The sequence below is a fragment of the Ambystoma mexicanum genome, chromosome 12, assembly GCF_040938575.1.
Source record: "Ambystoma mexicanum isolate Mex_15411 chromosome 12, UKY_AmexF1_1, whole genome shotgun sequence".
Taxonomy (NCBI): domain Eukaryota; kingdom Metazoa; phylum Chordata; class Amphibia; order Caudata; family Ambystomatidae; genus Ambystoma; species Ambystoma mexicanum.
The window spans coordinates 240533566-240553314 of record NC_090936.1 but is presented as its reverse complement, the minus strand read 5'-3'; the positions used below and the strand labels follow the sequence as shown (position 1 = coordinate 240553314).

The following is a 19749-nucleotide window of genomic DNA, read 5'->3' as shown; positions in this document are numbered from 1 at the left end:
CTGACAAAACCGGCTGCATGAAGTTGCTTTATATGCGCAGCGTGAGTGTATACACAATTGCAAGCATGTCTGAAGACCTGGGAAGGGCTCGCCGGTAGCCATTTTATTTCAAGTTGCACAGCCAGGGGCCCACCACTCTCCCCCCTTTCTCCTTTGTGTTCCCGTATCGTCACTTGCCTTTACCCTCTGTTCTGTTTGTGCTCAGTAGTGTTCTCCTGGTTTTCTTCATCTCAGTATTCCACAAATACTTTTTTTCAGGTTTCCTCAAGGAGTTTACATGACAGTAACACATCTCAACATGTCCTTCATGTTTTCTTCCAGTAGGTTTAATTGGCAATGGGTTATAGGTGGATGGGTTAGGAAGTTTCTCATCAGAACAGTTCTTATCACCAAAAGGAAAGTCTCTTCTGGTGAGGTCCTGCTTTCCTCTACCCCTAGGTGGAGGGTATCACATAGCGGCATCATCTCCCTAGCCTCACAGGAAAAGGCTCCCCCATGGGGAGAAGTGACTGAATCACACGATTTATCATTTTAGACAATGGGGAAAAGGAAACAAATGTGTGGTAAGTGACATCTTAGAATACAGGTTGTTGTATCGTGACAAAGGGTACATAATTTATCGCCTGACAGTGCAATGTCAGCGTATACTGCTGTAAGATTCTTGAATAAGCACATCTGCAGTTTCTGGACACTTCCCTTCTTTGGTATACAATTCTGTACATTGCCTGCCTGTTTTGCAGAACTTTGGCTGTGCTATCTCTGTACTGCAATGAACTTATTGGCATTGGAGAGCCCACTTATTAGAGCATACACATTTACAAATGAGAAGCTATGAAAATGTCCCTATGTATTGTGAGAAACCTGAAGGTACTCTCACATCTACTCCCGATGGATCTTCTGTTCAGGTGGCCAGGGAAGGGCCATCACTTTTGGATCCCCACCCTGGGGGTGGATTAGCAAGGGAGGTTTACCTGGGTGGAGGGTCCTTGGGGGTTGGACAGAGGGTGCCTGAAGACGAGAACTGGTATCTTCCCTTCACTACCTGGGTTCTCCTTCTCTCAGCCTCTCTCCAACTGCCTACAATTCTCGTGTTCAGACAATTTTCTGAATGTGGCTGTGCTTTGCATAGTAGAACATCCCATGTATGACATCACAGGAAATGGGGCTTGGGGAGTTCCTTCAGTGGAACAGGAGTCCTTGTCCCCTAAGGGGTGCGGGGGGTTCTCTGCCTGTGAGGTCCCACTTGCCCAGAACCCTAGGGAGGGTCTTGCAGAGCGGGCTCACCTTCCTGGGGAGGCTCCCCCTTGGGGGGGGGGGGGGGGAAGGGACAAATTCCCTTCGACCCGTCACACTTTCCATGGTCCTGTCCTTTAAGGAGCTGGGTGAAGCAGCTCTTTACAATGGGATTAACCTGATGTTCCAGTGAAGGATAGTACATCGCAATTCCGAGTTTTCTGACTGTTGTCGATGGCAGGTGGGAGGTACCCAACTGGCCAGAGGTGCAGTTATTCGATTTTTGACTGGGTTGAGTTTGCCTGTTTGTGGTCATCCAGGAGTTGCCTTGCCATGTGCTGAGATCCAGTGTGCTTATTGTAGGCTACTTGAAGTTCTTATACATTATTTGCATGTCATCTTGCAAATAGTAGTTGAAGCATGTGAGGCCCGAGTTGTTCATTTCCAGTAGTGAAGGGTGATGTAATAGACTGCATCCTTGGCATACTCTGCATGAAATCTTGTGAGGATGTGACCTTAAAGGAGTATAGTACCCCAGTCATTTCCATTGGGAAGGAGGCGATCCAGCATAGGGGATCCTTTTTACTCTGAAACTCCCTCTTTTTAGTAGGATACTTGACTGAGAGTTGCAGTGAAGCACTGGAGTGAGATGAGCGGATAATTTAAGAATGAGTAGGCAGTGCAGTAAATTCATCTCAATGGGGAGTTTATGGCAGGTACACTCTAAAGATAGCGTGGTGAATTGCAAAAAATGCAGCATAGCAAGGAGTACCAGCAGTCAAAAAGGGACATGCCCATTTGCTATGGCATTTTAAATACAGTTGCTGCAGCACATCCTCCTATCCATTTGTCATGCTCGGTCCATAGGAATGTAATCCTACTGTGGCTGCTGTCATTAGTAGGCTGTATGCTGTGTGCTGTACAGGAGATAAAGGACTTATATAGGAGCTACCCTGCCAATGAGTTATTTGTATCAGTATATGGGTGAGCAGCTCCGAAGGAAATAATAATAAACATGGCAGTGAATGTACATTTCTTGTGTTAAAATGACACATGCATTCAAGAGTATCAATTGTATTCTAGAATTCAATGAAAACTACAAATATGCATTTTTTAAAACATTGCCTTTTGATGTCTGTGTTCTAGTTAGTTTTATTTTAAACACTACCAGCTATTGTTCTTTCGTGCACTGTATAAAACAAAGGCATTGCAATCGAGATGAATACACTGCCTTCAAGTGAAAAGGTATAGTGGAAAAGAAAAACACTTTTCAGGATGGGCGTTGTGGAGAATCATGCGGCTACGCCACTAAAACCCTGCCTAGAGTGTCCTCCAAGGTGGCCAGGAGAGAGCAGACGCCTCCCAATCCTGGGGTGGTGTACTGTGGGCGGATCACCTGGGTGGAGACCATTCCCAGGGAAGTGGGGAGATTTCACAGGCTGGGACACAGTACTACTCCTTGGATGATAAGATCATTCCAAGAGAGGTTATAACATCTTACCATTCTGATGAATGTCAGCCTATGGTTCAAATTAAGTCAAATCTAGGATTACATTGTCTAAAGATGATACCTCTCCAGAACTATTCTTTTATACCCCCAAATGCCAATGTTACCCACAATATCAAAGGTGTGCCAACAGGAACGGTGAACATGTGACCTTTTCTGCCCCTTCTGTCTCTCAAAGGGTTCACCCTTTTCCTCTTTTTAATAATATTGAGGGAGGAAAATCCATCTTGAAACCATTTAAAGAAGTAGAGAAATTTAAACTTCCCAAAATAAACTGCAAGTCCCAGAATCCCTCATGGACTGGGAAGAAGAGGAGGGCTGAAGAGGCATGCAGGCGTCCAAGTCAGGCAGGCAAACCTAATGGCATTTGGCAAGTTCAGGCAATTAGTCCTAAGGGCTTGTAACTGAAACAATTTGATCCACCTTTGGGGCACAAAAGGCTGCAGCAGGGAGGAGCAGTAGAAAGAAGCTGGAGCAGTAGCTGGAAGTTCAGCATAAGAAGCTGAGCACAAGTCTGACAGTTCACAAGCAAGTGTGACCACAGAAGTGACTCCAGTGCAGAGGAAGGGCAGATTTCACCTGCTGGCTCTGAGTTGGTCCTTTGCTCACAGACCCTCATTAGCTGTGGTAGCATTGGAAGAGACTGGAAGCAACAGGCAGTCTTTTCAGGTGTGCCTAATTGCTGTGAAAGCAGAGCTGAAGTTGTGCATTCTCCCAAGGCCCATGGGCAAAAGCAAGCCGAGGGAAACTGGAGAGGGGAAGACTCTTCCTTGATGAGGCTGGATCGGAGACACCCATGCAGCGGAAGGGTGTGGGTCTGAAGAGTGCCCGTAGTATTAAAAGAAACTAAGCCAGGAAGCAGCAGCAGCCTGCAGTCGTAATTGGGGAGTTAGAAAAAGAAGCTCTGTACTCCTGAACAAGAGAAATACCTTGCCGGTAACTGTAGCCAGCTTTAATCACACACACTCATACATCTAAGTGATTAGAAGTTAATCGCAGAAGTGGGAAGTCTTTCTAACAAGCAAAATGTAACACACTCTTATGTTAACAAGTTGAAGTGCTGGCGTGTAGTGAAAGCATCTCTCTTCCCAATTAGAATTACCTTGATATCGAGCGTAGCTCCTGTTAATACAGAGAACATTGCTGGTAAACTGGTATTACCCAAATTGACCGTGCACAATTGACCTTTTGTCCTAATTGACCATATTAGAATGGTCCTAAGTGACCTTTTACACAATTGACCTTTTACTTATTATATATATATATATATATATATATATATATATATAGGGTTGGTGTTGTATTATAAATAATATAAGGGTATCGGGCGGGGGATTTTAGGGGGTTTTGTATTAGGTGTGTGTTTGCGGAGGGTTTCCCCCTGCATATGTCCTAATTGACCTTTTAAATTCAGTCAATTCTCCCGCGAGCAATTCCCTAACGATCAATTCTCAAAAGGTCAATTCGTATACAACAGGTAAACCTAATTGAAGTAGAACTGACGACGCAATGTTTCCCGACACCTTGGAAGCTGAATGCTGACGAAAGGTGGGAATGCGTATCTCTTTGAAGTGGCAGTTCAAGAGTAGAACTATATCACGTGTGCCTAATTTCATTTTCATTAAGTCTGCATCTTGTAAAATATCAAACACTGAAGTAGAAGTCATATAAGGTTGAAGCTGGACCAAGAACAAGCATTACCAAAGCCCATAGAGCATACTCTAAAAAACAAACAAAAAAGTAAATCCCCCTCAATTAAGGACTATACACCATTATTCTGAGGTCATTGAAGTTGTTGTTACCCAAGAGTCCTCTAAAGTAAAAGTGGCAAAGTTAACCAAAGCTTAAAATTGGACAACAGTTTTGGGATATCTGTTGGAGGAAAAGGTGTATATGAAGCTGGGAAGGGAGTTTGGTACTTGGTAAAAGAAGCAGATTTAAAATCTGCATGGCTGAGACTATGTGAATAGAGAAGAAGTGGTCTAAAAGCTTGGAGCAAATTTTGTGGAAGATGTAGAAGAATTATTGTTGAAGTTGCCTAAAGATTAAGTTGAAGTTGTAGCTGCAAACCGGGCTAATATCAGAAGTTGTACTAGCAGCAGTAGAACTGTGGTAATCAACTTTGTCAGAATTGTATTAGTTGGAAGAAGTAGAAGCAGAAGCCACCTTTGGGGCAAGGGAGGCTGCTCAGTTTTACTAATAGAAGGGAGTTGCTGAAGAGAAAGCAAACCTTAAGCAGAAGCATCCTGACAAACTGTGAAAGACGCCATAGAAGTTGAAAGCCGAGAAGTTGATGTAAGCAGAAGGGGGTACTTTTGTCTTCAACTTTCCCTATTCTTACCCGGAAGGAAGTATTCCAAGAAACCCTGTGGGTGCTGTGATTCTCTTTGTGGAACGGTAAAACTTTTGCCGGTGGATTTTTACTTTTACTTGTATGAATTATTGTTTTGTTTCTTTAGAACTTTTCAAGACTTTGGTTAAGACTTTCTTTTCCTTGGAAGAAATTGGCTTTGGACATTCCTGGGGGAGCAAGATCTGCCCAGGACCAGTAAAAGTTATCCACGACACTGGTTGTTAGCCTTTTATTTGTTGTTTTCATGTTTCTTTCAATGTTTGTTGTTTAGTGTGAGGGGTCGTTTTGTGAATCCTAGGAGGTTTTCCTGTAGATCTTAGACTAGGTAGAGAATTCCTTGGTAGAGTAGGTTTAGTTAGGGTTTATTTTATAATTTTGTGTACAATAAAACGCTGAATCTAGAGAAAACTTAACAAAGTCGTAAGTCTCACATTACTGACCCCTCACAGCGTGTATTTTAAGATGGAAAGGCCAGTCGTGTTGAGCAAGAATGAACCTAAGGTGAGCAGAAAAAATCAGAATAGTCAAACAGTTCAGATGAACAAAGGCATTATGAATGATGTGGCCGATTGTCAAAACATGTGATTCAATAATTAGTTTGAAATTTCATTTATTTACAAGTTGAGGCGGTTGGTAAACCCTCTTATGAAGCAAAGGTGGATTTCGACAATAAAACAAGGTTTGGTTCCTTGGGATAGACACTAGAACCATGTCGGCATGGGTCAAATGGTAGTGTCCACAGTTTCCATTTGGTCATTTCCCATAGAGTCTTTAACACACAACTCAGGCAATGGGATATAGTACCCAGCACTTTGCGACAAAGTCCTGTTCACAAGGATGTAGCACTCTGTTCATTATTTGTAACCCACAGCAGAAGGATAATTCTTGCCCCAACCTTTATACTCCAGTTGACAAGGAGGCTTTGGGGTCTTCTTTGCTGGCTTACTATCTGGATGTCTTATCCCCCCAAATCCCCTGGATATTTTAACCCCTGGTCCTCTTCTTTCTCTTCATTCTTTTATATAAGGGAAACTGGAGTAACTTTACTGAAAATGTTGGGGTGTGGGCATGACATCTAAATGAAAAGGAGCCCCTGCCAAATGAGTGGAACAAAATGGTGTGCCACACAAGTTGTGGGCGACAAACATCCTTGCCCTCCCCCCCCTTAAAATTAAGCCCATGAAGGGAAGTAGTGTCCTTCCAATAATCAGGGTTTCTTCTCTTTAAGGGTTATAGTGCCCTTCTTAATCTGGTGGGAAATAGTATCCTTCATGCCAACCATGGACGCAAGGTTCAAGACATCTGGGACCTATCTTCTGAGACCTCTTCAGAGGTTCTCCCACACTTGCGATGTTAGCTTTCACAGGGATGTAAGAGTTCTCCACATTTGACTGCCTTTCTACTGCTGTGGCCTATTCAGTCCTTCTGGGAAGCAGTCTCTTGCTGCTTCAACGTTGGATCCTCCTCTGCTTTTGCAGCACTCTCCTTGTCATGTGTGGTTCAGGCTCCAGGTTGCTTTGCACTGCGTTCCTTGTTGCTGCTGCGTCTCCTGCCACTACACCTGCCTCTATATCCTAAGACCAGCCTTTCCGTTGACCACGACATTTCTGACATTATTGGCGAATTATGGTAGCTTTTGTAATGTTTACAATTATTGGCCAATTGGTAAACTGATTCCGAGCCTCCCGGCCCGCTCCCCCCTAAGCTGATAAAAAGGCTGTCAGCCATTTGGATTTCAGGCAGGCAACCATTTAGATTCCGGGCCTTTACTTTTGATCTGTTGGATCCACTTTAGGGTTTAATTTCTGTAGTGGGCCAGAATCCGTGGCACAGCATGGACAGTTGTACTTTTCCTGGTCACTGCCAGTTCAAGCGACGAGCAAAGATTTTTCTCCATTCTGGGCTGGCTTCTGCTCGGCTTCTTCTCCGACTGAAATCTCATGTTAGATTAAACTCCAGCGTAGATCAAGCAGATGCAGCATTGGCATGCAGGTCTAAGAGGCGCTGTAATCTGCTGATCACTTTCTTTACCCTGACCCCTCACATTAGGTTACCATTTTCAGTAGAACTGTCAATCCGTCTTCAGGCCCCATTGGATGAAGTGACCGCTGCACATTGGTCACGTAGTGACTATGCTTTTAATCCAAGTCTCTGGGTTGAGCTGCAGTCTCTGTTCCTCTTTCATTCTGCATGTCAGCGTTTATATATTGTCCTGATGGTAACAGAATAACAAATGGAACAATTAAAGGGTGGGCAAGAAAAGTACAGGATGAGCAAAACATTTCAGAATGGTCAAAAACTTCCAATATAGGCATACCAGCTTAGGCACAGTTGAGGGAAGCTTCGGAACAGTTCAGATGCAAAATAGTACAAATGGTGGTTCTGCCAGGGGGGTAGAAAGCAGTTCTGGTGGGTAAAATAACCAGGGTGGGCAGACCACCAAGGATGACCAGACCCCAGAATGGGCAACAACCGGATGCTTCCTCCCCCCCTTGCCTTTGTCTTGAGAAGTTTACAAAGCAGAGAAGGCACTAATTCAAAGTGGTCAGTAGCTAAAATGATTGTTCTGGGTGGTGTGCAGATCAAAACATGGACACCTTACAGAAGACCGCACTTCAGAATTAACGACTTTCCAATGTGAGCAGGGATTCGGTATCACAAACAGTTTATATAATTGAAAGGATTACAAGGATTGCAGGCTGTAATAAAGACCTGAGAGTGTGAGGACAATTCATGATGAGGCCTAGAACTAGAGGGTAAGTTAACAAGAGGGATGTGATGGTTTCTGGAAAATTCCCCCGACTGGAGCACAGACCATCCATCCATACTTCCTATATCATTGCTTTGCCTACCTTTTGCCTGGTCGTATGGAGGTAGGCCAGATAATGATTTTCAGCCCTCTGAGTTTGAGTGCCTCAAGCACCATCAGTCTTTGTCCTCCAGTTGATCATAGACCGCTGTTTGTAAAGTAAACTACCTAGTCTTAAGCATTTTGTCGCTCCTTCTGCCCTCGCCCAAGAGGACCTTCTGCACATATACATAGACATATAGTTCAGGACACAGTTCACCTTACCTGTGAAGGGACAAGGTGATGCCACAAAATGGTGCAGTAGCATGAAAACGCACCAGCAGAAAATATTCATGTCTCCCAATCTCAAAAATGATATCAAGCATAGTAGACCTCCAGACCTAAAAGGCAAAAGGGAAAGATGGCTCCCTGCAGAGGCACTAGGAAAACGGGGAGGAGCACAATCTCGAAGAACATGATCCTCCCTCTCCCCCCCAGATTGATCTCCATGAACAGGAACAACTCGGAAAAGACTCATTGTCTGTACCACCGTGGCTGTCTTCCTGCAGCAGAGAGCTCTCTTAAGTCTCCTAAAATAGCAGCACAGGATTTGTTATGTGTGAGTGAGGTCTGCATTAGTGTGGGTGATCCACCATGGAACACGGATTCTTCGTCTCTGTTCTGGCTGCCAACCAATCTCTCATGACAACAAAGTGCAGTGGTTTCATGGTCTCGTGGGATACAGTTGGAGTCATATTGATGAGGCTTCAAGGTGCCCGAGCGTTCATACTGCAGTCCCCTTGTGCTTAAACTCCCTGCCCCCCCACAGTACCGCTCTCTGACCACTTCACTCGGGGCATGCACACTGCAAGAACCATAAAATGGGAATTGTGACTTCCTTCTATACACCTAGATACTCCTACGTCCCATCCCCTTTCCTCCATACTACATGGGCGTCCCTCGCTAGGGATGGGAGACAGAACCTATTTCACCTGAAAAAAACCTTCTTCCCCTTTAAATGTAAAGGCGCACAGGGGCACGGTCCTGGGAGCATGCGCTCCCCAGACTCCTCCCACCGGTGCCACTTCTCAGTCCCCTTTGATGCGTCAACCGGAACAGGCCGATTTCACCAGCGCTCCTGGGCTTGGCTTCGGCCATGTAATACCACACGCTCTTCCCTGTATACTTTCTTCTTTTTGTCTTCTTTTATCAATCAGGTACTCGGTCTTCTGGTGGCGCGTGCCGACTTCAGCGGGCTTCAGCAGGTGTCAAGCCTGCGAGAGGCTCTTCCCTATGTCCGATCTCTACGTCTGATCCCCACGCTCTTTGCCTCCGCCGCTTTGGCCCCGACCACGGCTGGGAGGGTTGTACCGCATTCAACACACTTAGACTGTGTGCTCTGAAGGACAGGTTAGGTAGGTGGAGGGAGCTCTTCGAGAAGTCGCCTCCAGAGGACTTGAAGTACTTAATCGGGCACAAGTCGAGGCCCAAGGGAATGCCGCTTTTTTCCAGAGCACTGCACAAGGGCGACTCCTTCCCAAGGAAACGCCTGGGCGAGAGGAACCTTTCAGGTTCTCACACCAGCACAGGTACCAAGTAGCTTAGCTACCGGCCACCAAGCCGAGGGGTACATAGATCCTTCCAGAGACAGTGCTGAGGGACCGCAAGGTTCTTTTACCAGGTGTACACCCGAGGGGCTATGATATTGTACTGGCAATATGTCAGTGGGGTCGCCTGCACTCGGTGCTACCGGCGGAAATGCTGAGGGCGACACACCGAGCAGGCCTCGGCCTGAGGTGCAGGGCAGGTCTCATGCTCCACCGCCAAGAGTCCTGGTGGAGGCCAGGCCCAGCGAACCAAGCACCATGACTACGGCATGTGGCACGCAGCTCAACAAGATGGCCACCGTGCCAGACGAGATGTCCGGTAATCCAATACCACCCAGAGGAACAGAGCAGGTGGGAGAACAAGTTACAAGGTGGGACTGGTGTCAACCAGGTACGTGGCCTACAGCTGTAGGCCACGTACATAAGCTTATCCATCAGCATTGCAGGGCAGGTTTACCTCGCAAACGGCTAGACCGAGTATGCACCGGTCCCAGTAGACGCCTGCTAACCCGTCGTCATCACCTCCCTGAGAGGACAGGTTCTTTGAAAAGTTCCTCACTCTCATGAGATCTCAGATGGGGGCCATCCTTAGGGATGTGATCAGGGACATGCTCCCTCCGGCCCCTCTGCCAGTGCCTATAGACATTCCTCCTATGGCTGCAGCACCTCAGGCCCCAGTACAGCCCCTGCTGCACGCTCCAGCTCCTTTGATTCCAACTCCTCTGCCTCCCACAGGTCAGGCGGTTCTGCACCAGCCTCTGCTGCATCTTCGGTATCCACACCTCTGCCCTCAGCGCCCAGCACTCCTCCACCTGCTCCGGACCAGCCAGGCGCCCTGGTGGACATAGACGGGAAAGAAGACCCTGATACGCCATCGTCAGCCAAGGCCTTCCTCAAACAACTCGCAGGTCTGGCAGATTACTTGGGCCTTCCTCAAGCTGAAGTCGAACAACCGGAGGCGGGGGTACTTGCCAAGGCCCTCACTCTATGCCGCGTGGCTAGAACGGGGCGTTGTTGCCTTGGCCAAGAAGAGGTGGCTCAAGCCCAGCTCAGCCCAGCCTGTCATTAGGTGCCTCAACGCCAAGTATAGGCAAATGGAGGGGGATCCACTCTTGCTATCAGCACACACTCAACCGCACTCTTTGGTGATTGCTGTGGCGTCACTCTACTCAAAGCCTCAGTCGTCCTCTGCCACCTCGTCCTCAGCGCTGCTAGGCAAGGAGGAGAATATCTTGGAGGCATACGGGAAGAAGCTTTATTCCAACACTTCACTGCCTCTTCGTCAATCAAAGGCGGATGCCATGCTGGCAGCCGTTAACCAGAGGCTTTGGCAGGATATAGCTGACTTCCTTCCAGAACTTCTGGTGCAGAGCCAGGCACATTTCAAGGCGAGACTGGCAGAGGCAAGAATGATGGTGCAAGACATCATGGAGTCCATAGTGGCCCACATTGACACCTCTGGCTGGACCATATGCATCGCCACGGACATGAGAAGGACTGCCTGGCTTCGGCTATTAAAGTCAACCTAGACGTCCAGGAACGCATATTGGACCTTCCATTCAAGGGTGGTGACTTCTTTCACTCCACCACCGATGAGGAGCTAGATAAAAAGAAAAACAGTTCACAAACTGCAAAGCCTTTATCCTTACGAAGGCCACACCCAAGGTCTACACCCAGCCGCATCAACGCTCCGACAAGGGGCGGGCGTGCGGCGGGTTTCGTGGCTTCCAAGAATAGAGATCCAGACAGCCTGACCGTGCTCAGTCTGCACCAGCGCAAACAACTAAAGGTGGGAGCAAGGGCTTTTTTCAGTCCCCCTCCTCTGCAGCAGCCTCAGAGGGAAAGAAGGTATGACGCACCCCTTGAGGTCCATGTGGGGCAGGCTTGCCCTTCATTCACAGTTTTGGTATCAGATGTTTGCGGACCTCTGGATCCTATCTGTAGTATCCATGGGGTACCGCCTGCCGATCCCTTCCTCTCCTCCTCCACGCCCACAGATTTGGACAGCAACTCTGTTCACGGAAATTCGAGAGCCAGGCAGTGGAAGTCCCAGCCTCCCAGCGAGGATTGGGCTTCTACTCCAGGTTTTTCACCATACAAAAGAAGAACCAGGCTGGCCTGAGAGCTGTGTTGGACCTCTCCAACCTCAACCTCTCCCTCCCTCTTCAAAAATTCAAGATGGTTTCGCCAGCACTCATTGCAGAGACATTGTTCAAGGGAGACTGGATATGCTCCCAGGATCTGAAGGACGCTTACCTACACGTCCCAATTTGGCAGCTGCATTGCTTCTTTCTGCGATTCAAGATCATGGACTGCCATTTACAATACAAGGTGCTACCCTTCGGCCTCAATTCAATCCCCCGGGTATTTACATGGGTCATGAATGCAGTGCAGCTCTCCTCAGGGCCACCACGTCTACCCATACCTGGACGACTGGCTCGCCAGGTCGAGGTCTCCAGAGGCAGTTCATCACACTTCCTCCACCCTTATGATCACACTCCACGAGCTGGGAATTTTGATCACCCTCAAGAAGTCTCAGCTGCAGCTTCTCAGAACCTGACCTTTCAGGGCCTCATATGGGACACGAGCGCCGAGAGTTTTCCCCTCGGACGACAAGATCATGGCCATCAAGACGGCCACTACTCACTTCCTCACCAGAGAAGTGACCTTGGCCTGGTGGTACCACCATTTACTAGGTATCATGGCAGCAGTCCTACTGGCTGTACCCCACACGAGACACAAGATAAGGAGATTACAACTTCACTTTGCAGCCTCATGTAATCGGCATTCCTACTTCTCTCCACTCGGACCTCGCGTGGCTGTCCAGGGGCTGGCCCTGCAGGTCACCATCACCACGGATTCCTCCCTGGAAGGCTGGGGGGGGCCACACTGGACAACCAGAGGAGCAGGAGTCTCGTATCAACTGGCTGGAGCTAAAAGCCATCTGGCAAGCCCTCAAAGCTTTCCTTACGCTAATTGGGGCAAGGTCGGCCTCATCCAGACAGACAACTCCACCAGCATGTACCATGTCAACAAGCAGGGTGGCACCAGGTCCCCTCCACTGTGTAGCCTAGCGATCTGCATGTGGGAATGGGCCCTGGAGAACAACATCTACCTGATGGCCATCCACCTTCTGAGGGAGTCCAACCTGGAAGCATACAGGTTCAGCAGACTGGGAGCAGACAATTACGAGTGGCAATTGAACAATCGGGTCCGGCTGGGGATCTTTAGCAGATGGGTGCATCCTCAGGTGGATCTCTTTGCCTCCTTGGCCAACGGGAAGTGCCAGCAGTTTGCGTCCTGGCAGGGGCAGAGCCCCCGCTCCCTGGGCGACACATTCCAGATACAGTGGAACAGCATGACAGCGTATGCCTTCCCTCCCACACCCCTGGTCCACAGGGTGATCTGCAAGATGAGAGAATAATTTCACCTCAGCATCATCCTGATAGCTACATGGTGGCTGGCGAGAACGTGGTTATCAGAGCTTCTCAGCCTCTCGGACAGCCACCCATTCACCTGCCGCTGGGTCCAGCTCATCTTCGTTCGCAGCAGGGGGGTAGGGTCATCCATCCCGCTCCACATAAATTAGCCCCTCCAGCGTGGTTCCTAAGCAGGTCACGCTGAAGCATCTGAGCCGGTCACAGGCTAACCTAAACATAATTCAGGGTGCTAAGTGCAAGGCTACTAGGAGCCAGTACAAGAGTAAATGGACTAGGTTCTTTCACTGGACGGACTCAGCCCCTTACATGCACATTGGATGATGTGCTCTCCTTCTTGGCACACCTTGCGCACTCAGGCATGCAAGTGGACACATGCCGCACCTACTTGACATCCATAGGTACCTACAGGAATTCTGAGGTGGAGGGCTTCTCCTCCTCCAACTCAGTGGTCAAGCATCTGATGGAGCTCAACAGGCTATACACACCCATAAATAAACCATACCCCATGTGGGATCACAATGAGGTGTTGGGCACTCTGGCACCCAAACCTTTCGAACCAGTGGCATCTGCGGACATCTGATTGGTCACAATTAAAACAGCTTTGTTGGTGGGTCTCATCTCTGCTCAGTCAGTGAGATCCAGGCTCTGGTGGCATCAGAACCCTATACTACTTTTCACAAGGATACTTTCCATCTAAACGAGGAGATGGTTTTACCTATTTCTTTTGCCAATCCTAAGGGCAGTGCTCAGAGGGTCTTACTGTTTGGATGTCAGAAGCACTCTGAATTCTACCTGGACAGGACCAAGAGCTTCAGCAAGTCGGATGCTCTGGTTGTCATTTTCCTGCCGGTCAAGGCCAGGTTATCAGACAACAATGGCCTCTATAGCAAGGTGGATGGTTTTGGCCATCACGGAGGCTTTTGAGGGGCAGCACAAACCACTTCCAGCTAACATGCAAGCCCACGCTGCCAGAGCCAAGGCCACAACCGTCGCATTCCAGTGGCAGGTCTCGTGGCAAGTCATCAGCAGGGCGCCACCTGTTAGGGGAGTGCATGCTCTAAGGGCCGCACCCCCGCTTGCCTCTAAATTTATAGGGGAAGAAGGTTTTTTCTGGTGAGAAAGGTTCCGTCTCCCGTCCCTAGTGAGGGACGCCCATGCAGTATGGTGGAAAGGGCACTATGGATTAGGAGTACATTAGTCACTACGGTGAGTAACTATTCATTTCTGTTTAGAGTGTAAGAAGACATTCATGTTAAATTGTCAAAATTGTAGGAAAGGAGCATAATCCTATCAAAACAATCTTTTTCGGATAGGAGGTTTAAATACGATTTTGTTCAAAAGCATTCATGTTGTATTTTTAAATAACAAAAGCCAACAGGTTTCAAAATAATTTTCGTTCTGAGCATGTTTTCTCCTCCACTTTCCCTGGCAAATGTAGAAGCATAAAATATAACCCTGACGTTTTGTTTAATTTGTGTATTGGTACTAAAACATTTCAAACTGTGTAACATGTCAAGGTTTGCATGGAAGTACAGCCTTTTATACTGTGGGTTTGTGGTTGGAGCCTAGATATTTGAGGCCAGAATCCAGTATAACTGGCAGCGTTCTGTGGATATTGGTTAAGCATCTGTGCTTTCTGGTCTTAATCAACGTCGCGTCACTCTCTGTGGAGTTTACACTACAGTGTAACAATCTGAAACTGGCATCTGAAACACGCTTGGGTTTAGTCCAAAAACTCCCTTCTCCGGATTTCTTTCTCCTCATGCTGGCAACAAGCTGAAGAGTGGACTGTCTGGAAAGCATGGCTGAAAACACAATGGGAACAATTCTTGAAACATTTTTGGAGTAAACGAGTTGTGCATTCAAAAAAATGATGCTCCCGATTCTTAGAATCAGATGGTCATATTCTAGTGCCCTTTTACAGTTTTGCGCATTTACAGAAATCAAGGGCATTACTTATGAATTGTAAGGCACATTCTAAATTTACAAACAGAATGCACTTTATAATGAGCCGAACGATCACAGGGAGGATGCACATTGCATCACACCGTCCTTAAGGACATTTTCTTTTCTTTTTAGTGGAACAGCACAGGTCCACACCTTTGCTATCCCACATGCACTTCTATCCTTCAAACAGGGGTAGACGCGCTTTATTTTTATAGCAATTCAGTGACCACCCCCTTAAGGGCCTTTATTTGGGAAATGTGCTTCAAGTACACATTGGATTCCTGAGGTCTGTAATGCATTTGTTTAGGGAAAACGCTTCTGGCACTAATATATGCAAGTGGGCTGACCAGCATATCTTTTTGCACTGCTGTCCAGCCTCCCTGAAATGTGCAGGTCACCTTTGAGAATAAGAGGACACGTGTATTCCTAAAGTGAACACACATGAAATAAAACCGCATTCTCCGCATTTATTTATTTTATTTGCGTTCATTTTTGAGAATCTGCCATAGTGTGAATAAATGTAAAGGCCATTTTGGAACACACAACAGAATCCATACTTGTAAAGTAAGTGCGAAAACAGTGATTACCCATAGAATTGATATCCAGAGGACAGCCATGAACTCCTTATGATTAAATAGCGAAGGGCACAAATATCGGCGTCATCGGTGAGGAAGGTGTTGGGGAGAGGTTTGGAGTGAAGCTTTAGTTGTTTGTCAGTAGATTCTGGTTAAGGTCAATTTGCACAGAACCAATATTTATATAACATTTAACAGCAAATGTTGAAAAGGGCGTTCCTGATAAATTAGATGACAAATATAAATGATCACAGACCTTCTAGCATGCTAATGGGGGGTAGGTTATGTCCTCCTCTTTGGATGTTATAAATTGCCAATGCTTTTTTTTAAGAGGACTCCAGGGAAGGACACGCGCATAGTGCTTATAAATCGAGTGGCTGAAGGCCTCATTAAGACATTTTTATTACACCAGTAGCGTGTCTACTGCTCCAGTCATTAACTCTCAGAAGACTGCTTTGAGAAAGTGCAAAGTTTGATGGTATGGCTTGATTAAAGCGAAACCAATGAGTTCCCATGAGGAGGTGTATTGGGCGGGCAGTGGCGGGAACAGAGTACTAATGGTCATAGGGATTAGTATGGCTATGTGCAGTCAATGGGTGGGCAAATAACCAAACATGTACAGCTTTGTGTCATTCCTCATGTACCATTTCTCCCATCTACTGCAATAGTTTTGGCTTCTAGGTGGCTGTGGCACCTAATAGCACAAACTAAAAATGCACTATAATTAAGTGCAGGGCTCAACTTTTCCTTACTCCCCGAAATAGTGATGCTGATGTATGTCAGTTTGGTCCCGGAATCTTGGCGGTTAGGTTCGAATGATCAGCTCTGAACATATCCTGGTATGTAGTTGTCCTTCACCTTTACAAAAGCCATGAAACATTACACAATTAAATTATGAAGGGTTTGTGCTCCTGTGTGCTGCTATTCTTGCATATATTTGCACTTAGCTTTTGCAAACACCTTTAGTAAAATCCTTTGCTTTAATGAAACCCCAGCAAAGTTATGCCATTAGGGAAGTGTGGCGTTTAGTGCTTTCAGTAGTTGGCACTATGAGAGGTTTGTTTGTAATAGTCACAGATAGCCGAATTTGCACTACAAGACACAAAGATTATATCCAAGGGTTTTTATTTTTGTAATGTGCCCTCTTTATTTTGTCCCAAAAAGCACCTCCTCTCTATCCCAGGCATCCCTGAACTCAGGTTAGTAGCTAGTGAAGATTTACCCTAACTGTGCATGGTTGGTTTTCTTTATTCTGGAAAAGAAATACCTAAAGACTAGTCCCTTCTGTAGCCTCTTCCTAGCTGTCCCTATTCGAACAATATCTAGTGGTCTATAATTATATTAGGTGTTGCCTTCTAGGTGCTCTGACTATAGCACTCTGCTCTTTATCACACCAATGTACTCCCCTATCCCTTCTGTCTACCTACAATGGTCCTTTCTCTCATTCTACTCTCCTGTTCCCAACTCCACCCTCCTTCACCCAAACTCTTCTGTCTCCCTCTTCTGTCTCTCGGATGCCATTCCACTCCTTCTATGCTTCAGCTCCACCCTTTGATGTTACTTCTGGTATTCTCTTCATACCTACTCCCTTCTCTATGCTGCAACTCCCACATTCACACTATGACATCCCTCTCCACACTACAACACCCTTTTCCACTATACAATGTCCCCTCCCTGTGCTACAAATCCCCCATGCTACAACTCTCCCCCTTCCTACCCTATGACCCTCCTGCTACTCTACTTCCCCATGGCATGACCCCCTATGCCATGACCCCCCAGACTGAACGTCTACACTCTTACCCCCCCCTATGCTAGGACTCCTTCCCCCTATGCTAGGACTCCTTCCCCCTATGCTAGGACTCCTTCCCCCTATGCTAGGACTCCTTCCCCCTATGCTAGGACTGTCTCCTTCTAGGATTGTCTCCTTCCCCCCTATGCTAGGACTGTCTCCTCCCCCCTATGCTAGGACTGTCTCCTCCCCCCTATGCTAGGACTGTCTCCTCCCCCTATGCTAGGACTGTCTCCTCCCCCTATGCTAGGACTGTCTCCTCCCCCTATGCTAGGACTGTCTCCTCCCCCTATGCTAGGACTGTCTCCTCCCCCTATGCTAGGACTCTCTCCTCCCCCTATGCTAGGACTCTCTCCTCACCCTATGCTAGGACTCTCTCCTCCCCCCTATGCTAGGACTCTCTCCTCCCTTATGCTCCGACTCCTCCCCTCAGACACAGACTCCTCCCAGCTATGCCAGATCTCCCCCCCTAATGCCAGATCTCCCCCCTATGCCAGATCTCCCCCATGCCAGATCTCCCCCCTATGCTAGGTCCCCCCTTATGCTAGAGCTCCCCCCATGCTAGGTTCCCCCCCTATGCTAGTGCTAGGTCTCCCCCCGCCCCCTATGCTAGGTCCACTCCCCTATGCTGGTCTACCCCCTATGCTAGGACTCCTCCCCCCCTCCCCCCCTTCCCCTTACACTGACTCCTTACCCCTATGCTAGGACACTTGGCTACTCATCGCCCACCCCCAAACGCCACTCTGCTACTTTCCTCCCCCACCCCCATGCCACTCAGCTACTCTTCCAAACCCCATCCTCCAATGCCACTTGGCTACTCTTCCCCCTCAACCCCCTAATGCCACTCGGTTACTCTCCCCCAAACCCCATCGCCACTCGGCTCCTCCCCTGGCCCCCATTACCACTTGGCTACTTTCTCCCACCCCCAACGCCACTCGGCTACTCACCATCCCCCTATTCTCAATACCACTCAGCTACTCACCCCCTCACCCCACTCTATTCAATCACACACTGTTCACTCAGTTACATTCACTTCAGTCACTCCTTATGCTAACTCACCTAACCACACTTGCCACATTATCATGCCCACTTTTACCACAGTACCACTTGAACTCACTATGCAATGTCTCACCTTCTGAAAAATGATGACTCCACACTACTTGCCCTACTTCCTCCTGCTAGTCTTTGTCCTTCACCACTACCACCCCTGACCTCACCCAAACAACCCACAACTTCTTGTTTCTTATTCCTCCTTTTATGTTCCTCCCCCTCTCTGGCTTGATTCTCTCCCTGTACAATCTGGCTCTGCCATCCTCACCCAGGAAGGGTTCCAGAAATGCAAAGCATTAGATGGCCCCACAAGCCCTGCTCCCTTGCTCCCCGCCGTGTTGCTGCTGCTCGGCAACGGAAGCTGCGGAGTGTCACAGCCAGTGTAAGGGGGTCCGTCCTAACCACCCCTGCAGCAAGTCCTTTGTTCGGCTTGTGAGCTTCCAGGCAGTCTAGGGAGCTGGTTCCCAAACTGGGTGGGCTCTGGTTGGTGTTCAGGAATGCCACGTAAGCGCTCGAGCTCCTCACTTTACTGCTCTTTGCTTCTGGCTGCCCTCGCCACACACATTAGGTTCTCTGCCAGTATGCTGGCTTTCAGTCCCTTCAGTAAGGCATCACTCCCACCAGAGGGGGTCTCTACTCACCGGGATGTGGGCCACTAATGTCTCCTTTCTCCATGGGTATTCTTGACCCATAACAGGGGTCATCCTGCAAGGAGAAGAAAACACTTAGACAGCATGTTGGGTCACAGGCATGGGGTGAAGCACAGAAATACTGCTTGCATGCAACTTGGCACATGCAGAAGGGAAATTTCATACCATCTTTGTTAATGCTTGCCCCCCTTTTGTACACAATGGGCATATGGGGTTATTTCCAAAACGGTCTCCCTGGGCTGAGAGGTGTCTGCTTCCCCTTATGACAAGGTCAGAAAGCTGACCTTGTCACACACCTAGATATTTAATGGTATATTTCTGATGGGGGAGCTGCAAATACTTTTCATTACATTATTCACATGTTAAATCAAAGCTTATATCATGTACTGGTTTATTTGAGGATTTTATTTGAAAATCCACAAATAATTTGCCATTCCAAAAGGTCAATAAATAACATTACTCTATTTATTATTGCACCTATAGGTCGGAAATCTCAGATGGAAGAGGTCCAGGATGAACTGATTCATAGACTCACCATTGGCCGTAGCGGTGCTCAGAGGAAGTTCCATGTGCCACAACAAAATATGCCAGTACTTAATATCACATACGACTCATCCCCTGAAGATGTGAAACTTTGGTTAGAGTCTAAAGGATTTAACTCTGAGTAAGTTGGATTTTGTTCCAGACATTTGTTTCCCTTTCCTGATTTTTGATGTCCTACAGATGTGAACTGAATGGAGGTTCTGGAGGCTTGAATGATGGGCAGTTGTGCTAGTTCAAAATTATCTTGTTGATTGAACCACTTGATTT

General features: G+C 47.5%; 1 protein-coding gene across 8 annotated transcripts in view; it reads left to right on the top strand.

The window, feature by feature from the left end:
- EPS8 (EGFR pathway substrate 8, signaling adaptor) overlaps positions 1-19749 on the top strand; it is a 1868600-nt gene that overhangs the window by 1697030 nt on the left and 151821 nt on the right. For all 8 annotated transcript variants that reach the window (XM_069628376.1, XM_069628375.1, XM_069628377.1 and 5 more), the window contains one exon: positions 19423-19603. In XM_069628376.1, the coding sequence (XP_069484477.1) occupies positions 19423-19603 (181 nt within the window). The remainder of the gene's footprint in view (positions 1-19422; positions 19604-19749) is intronic.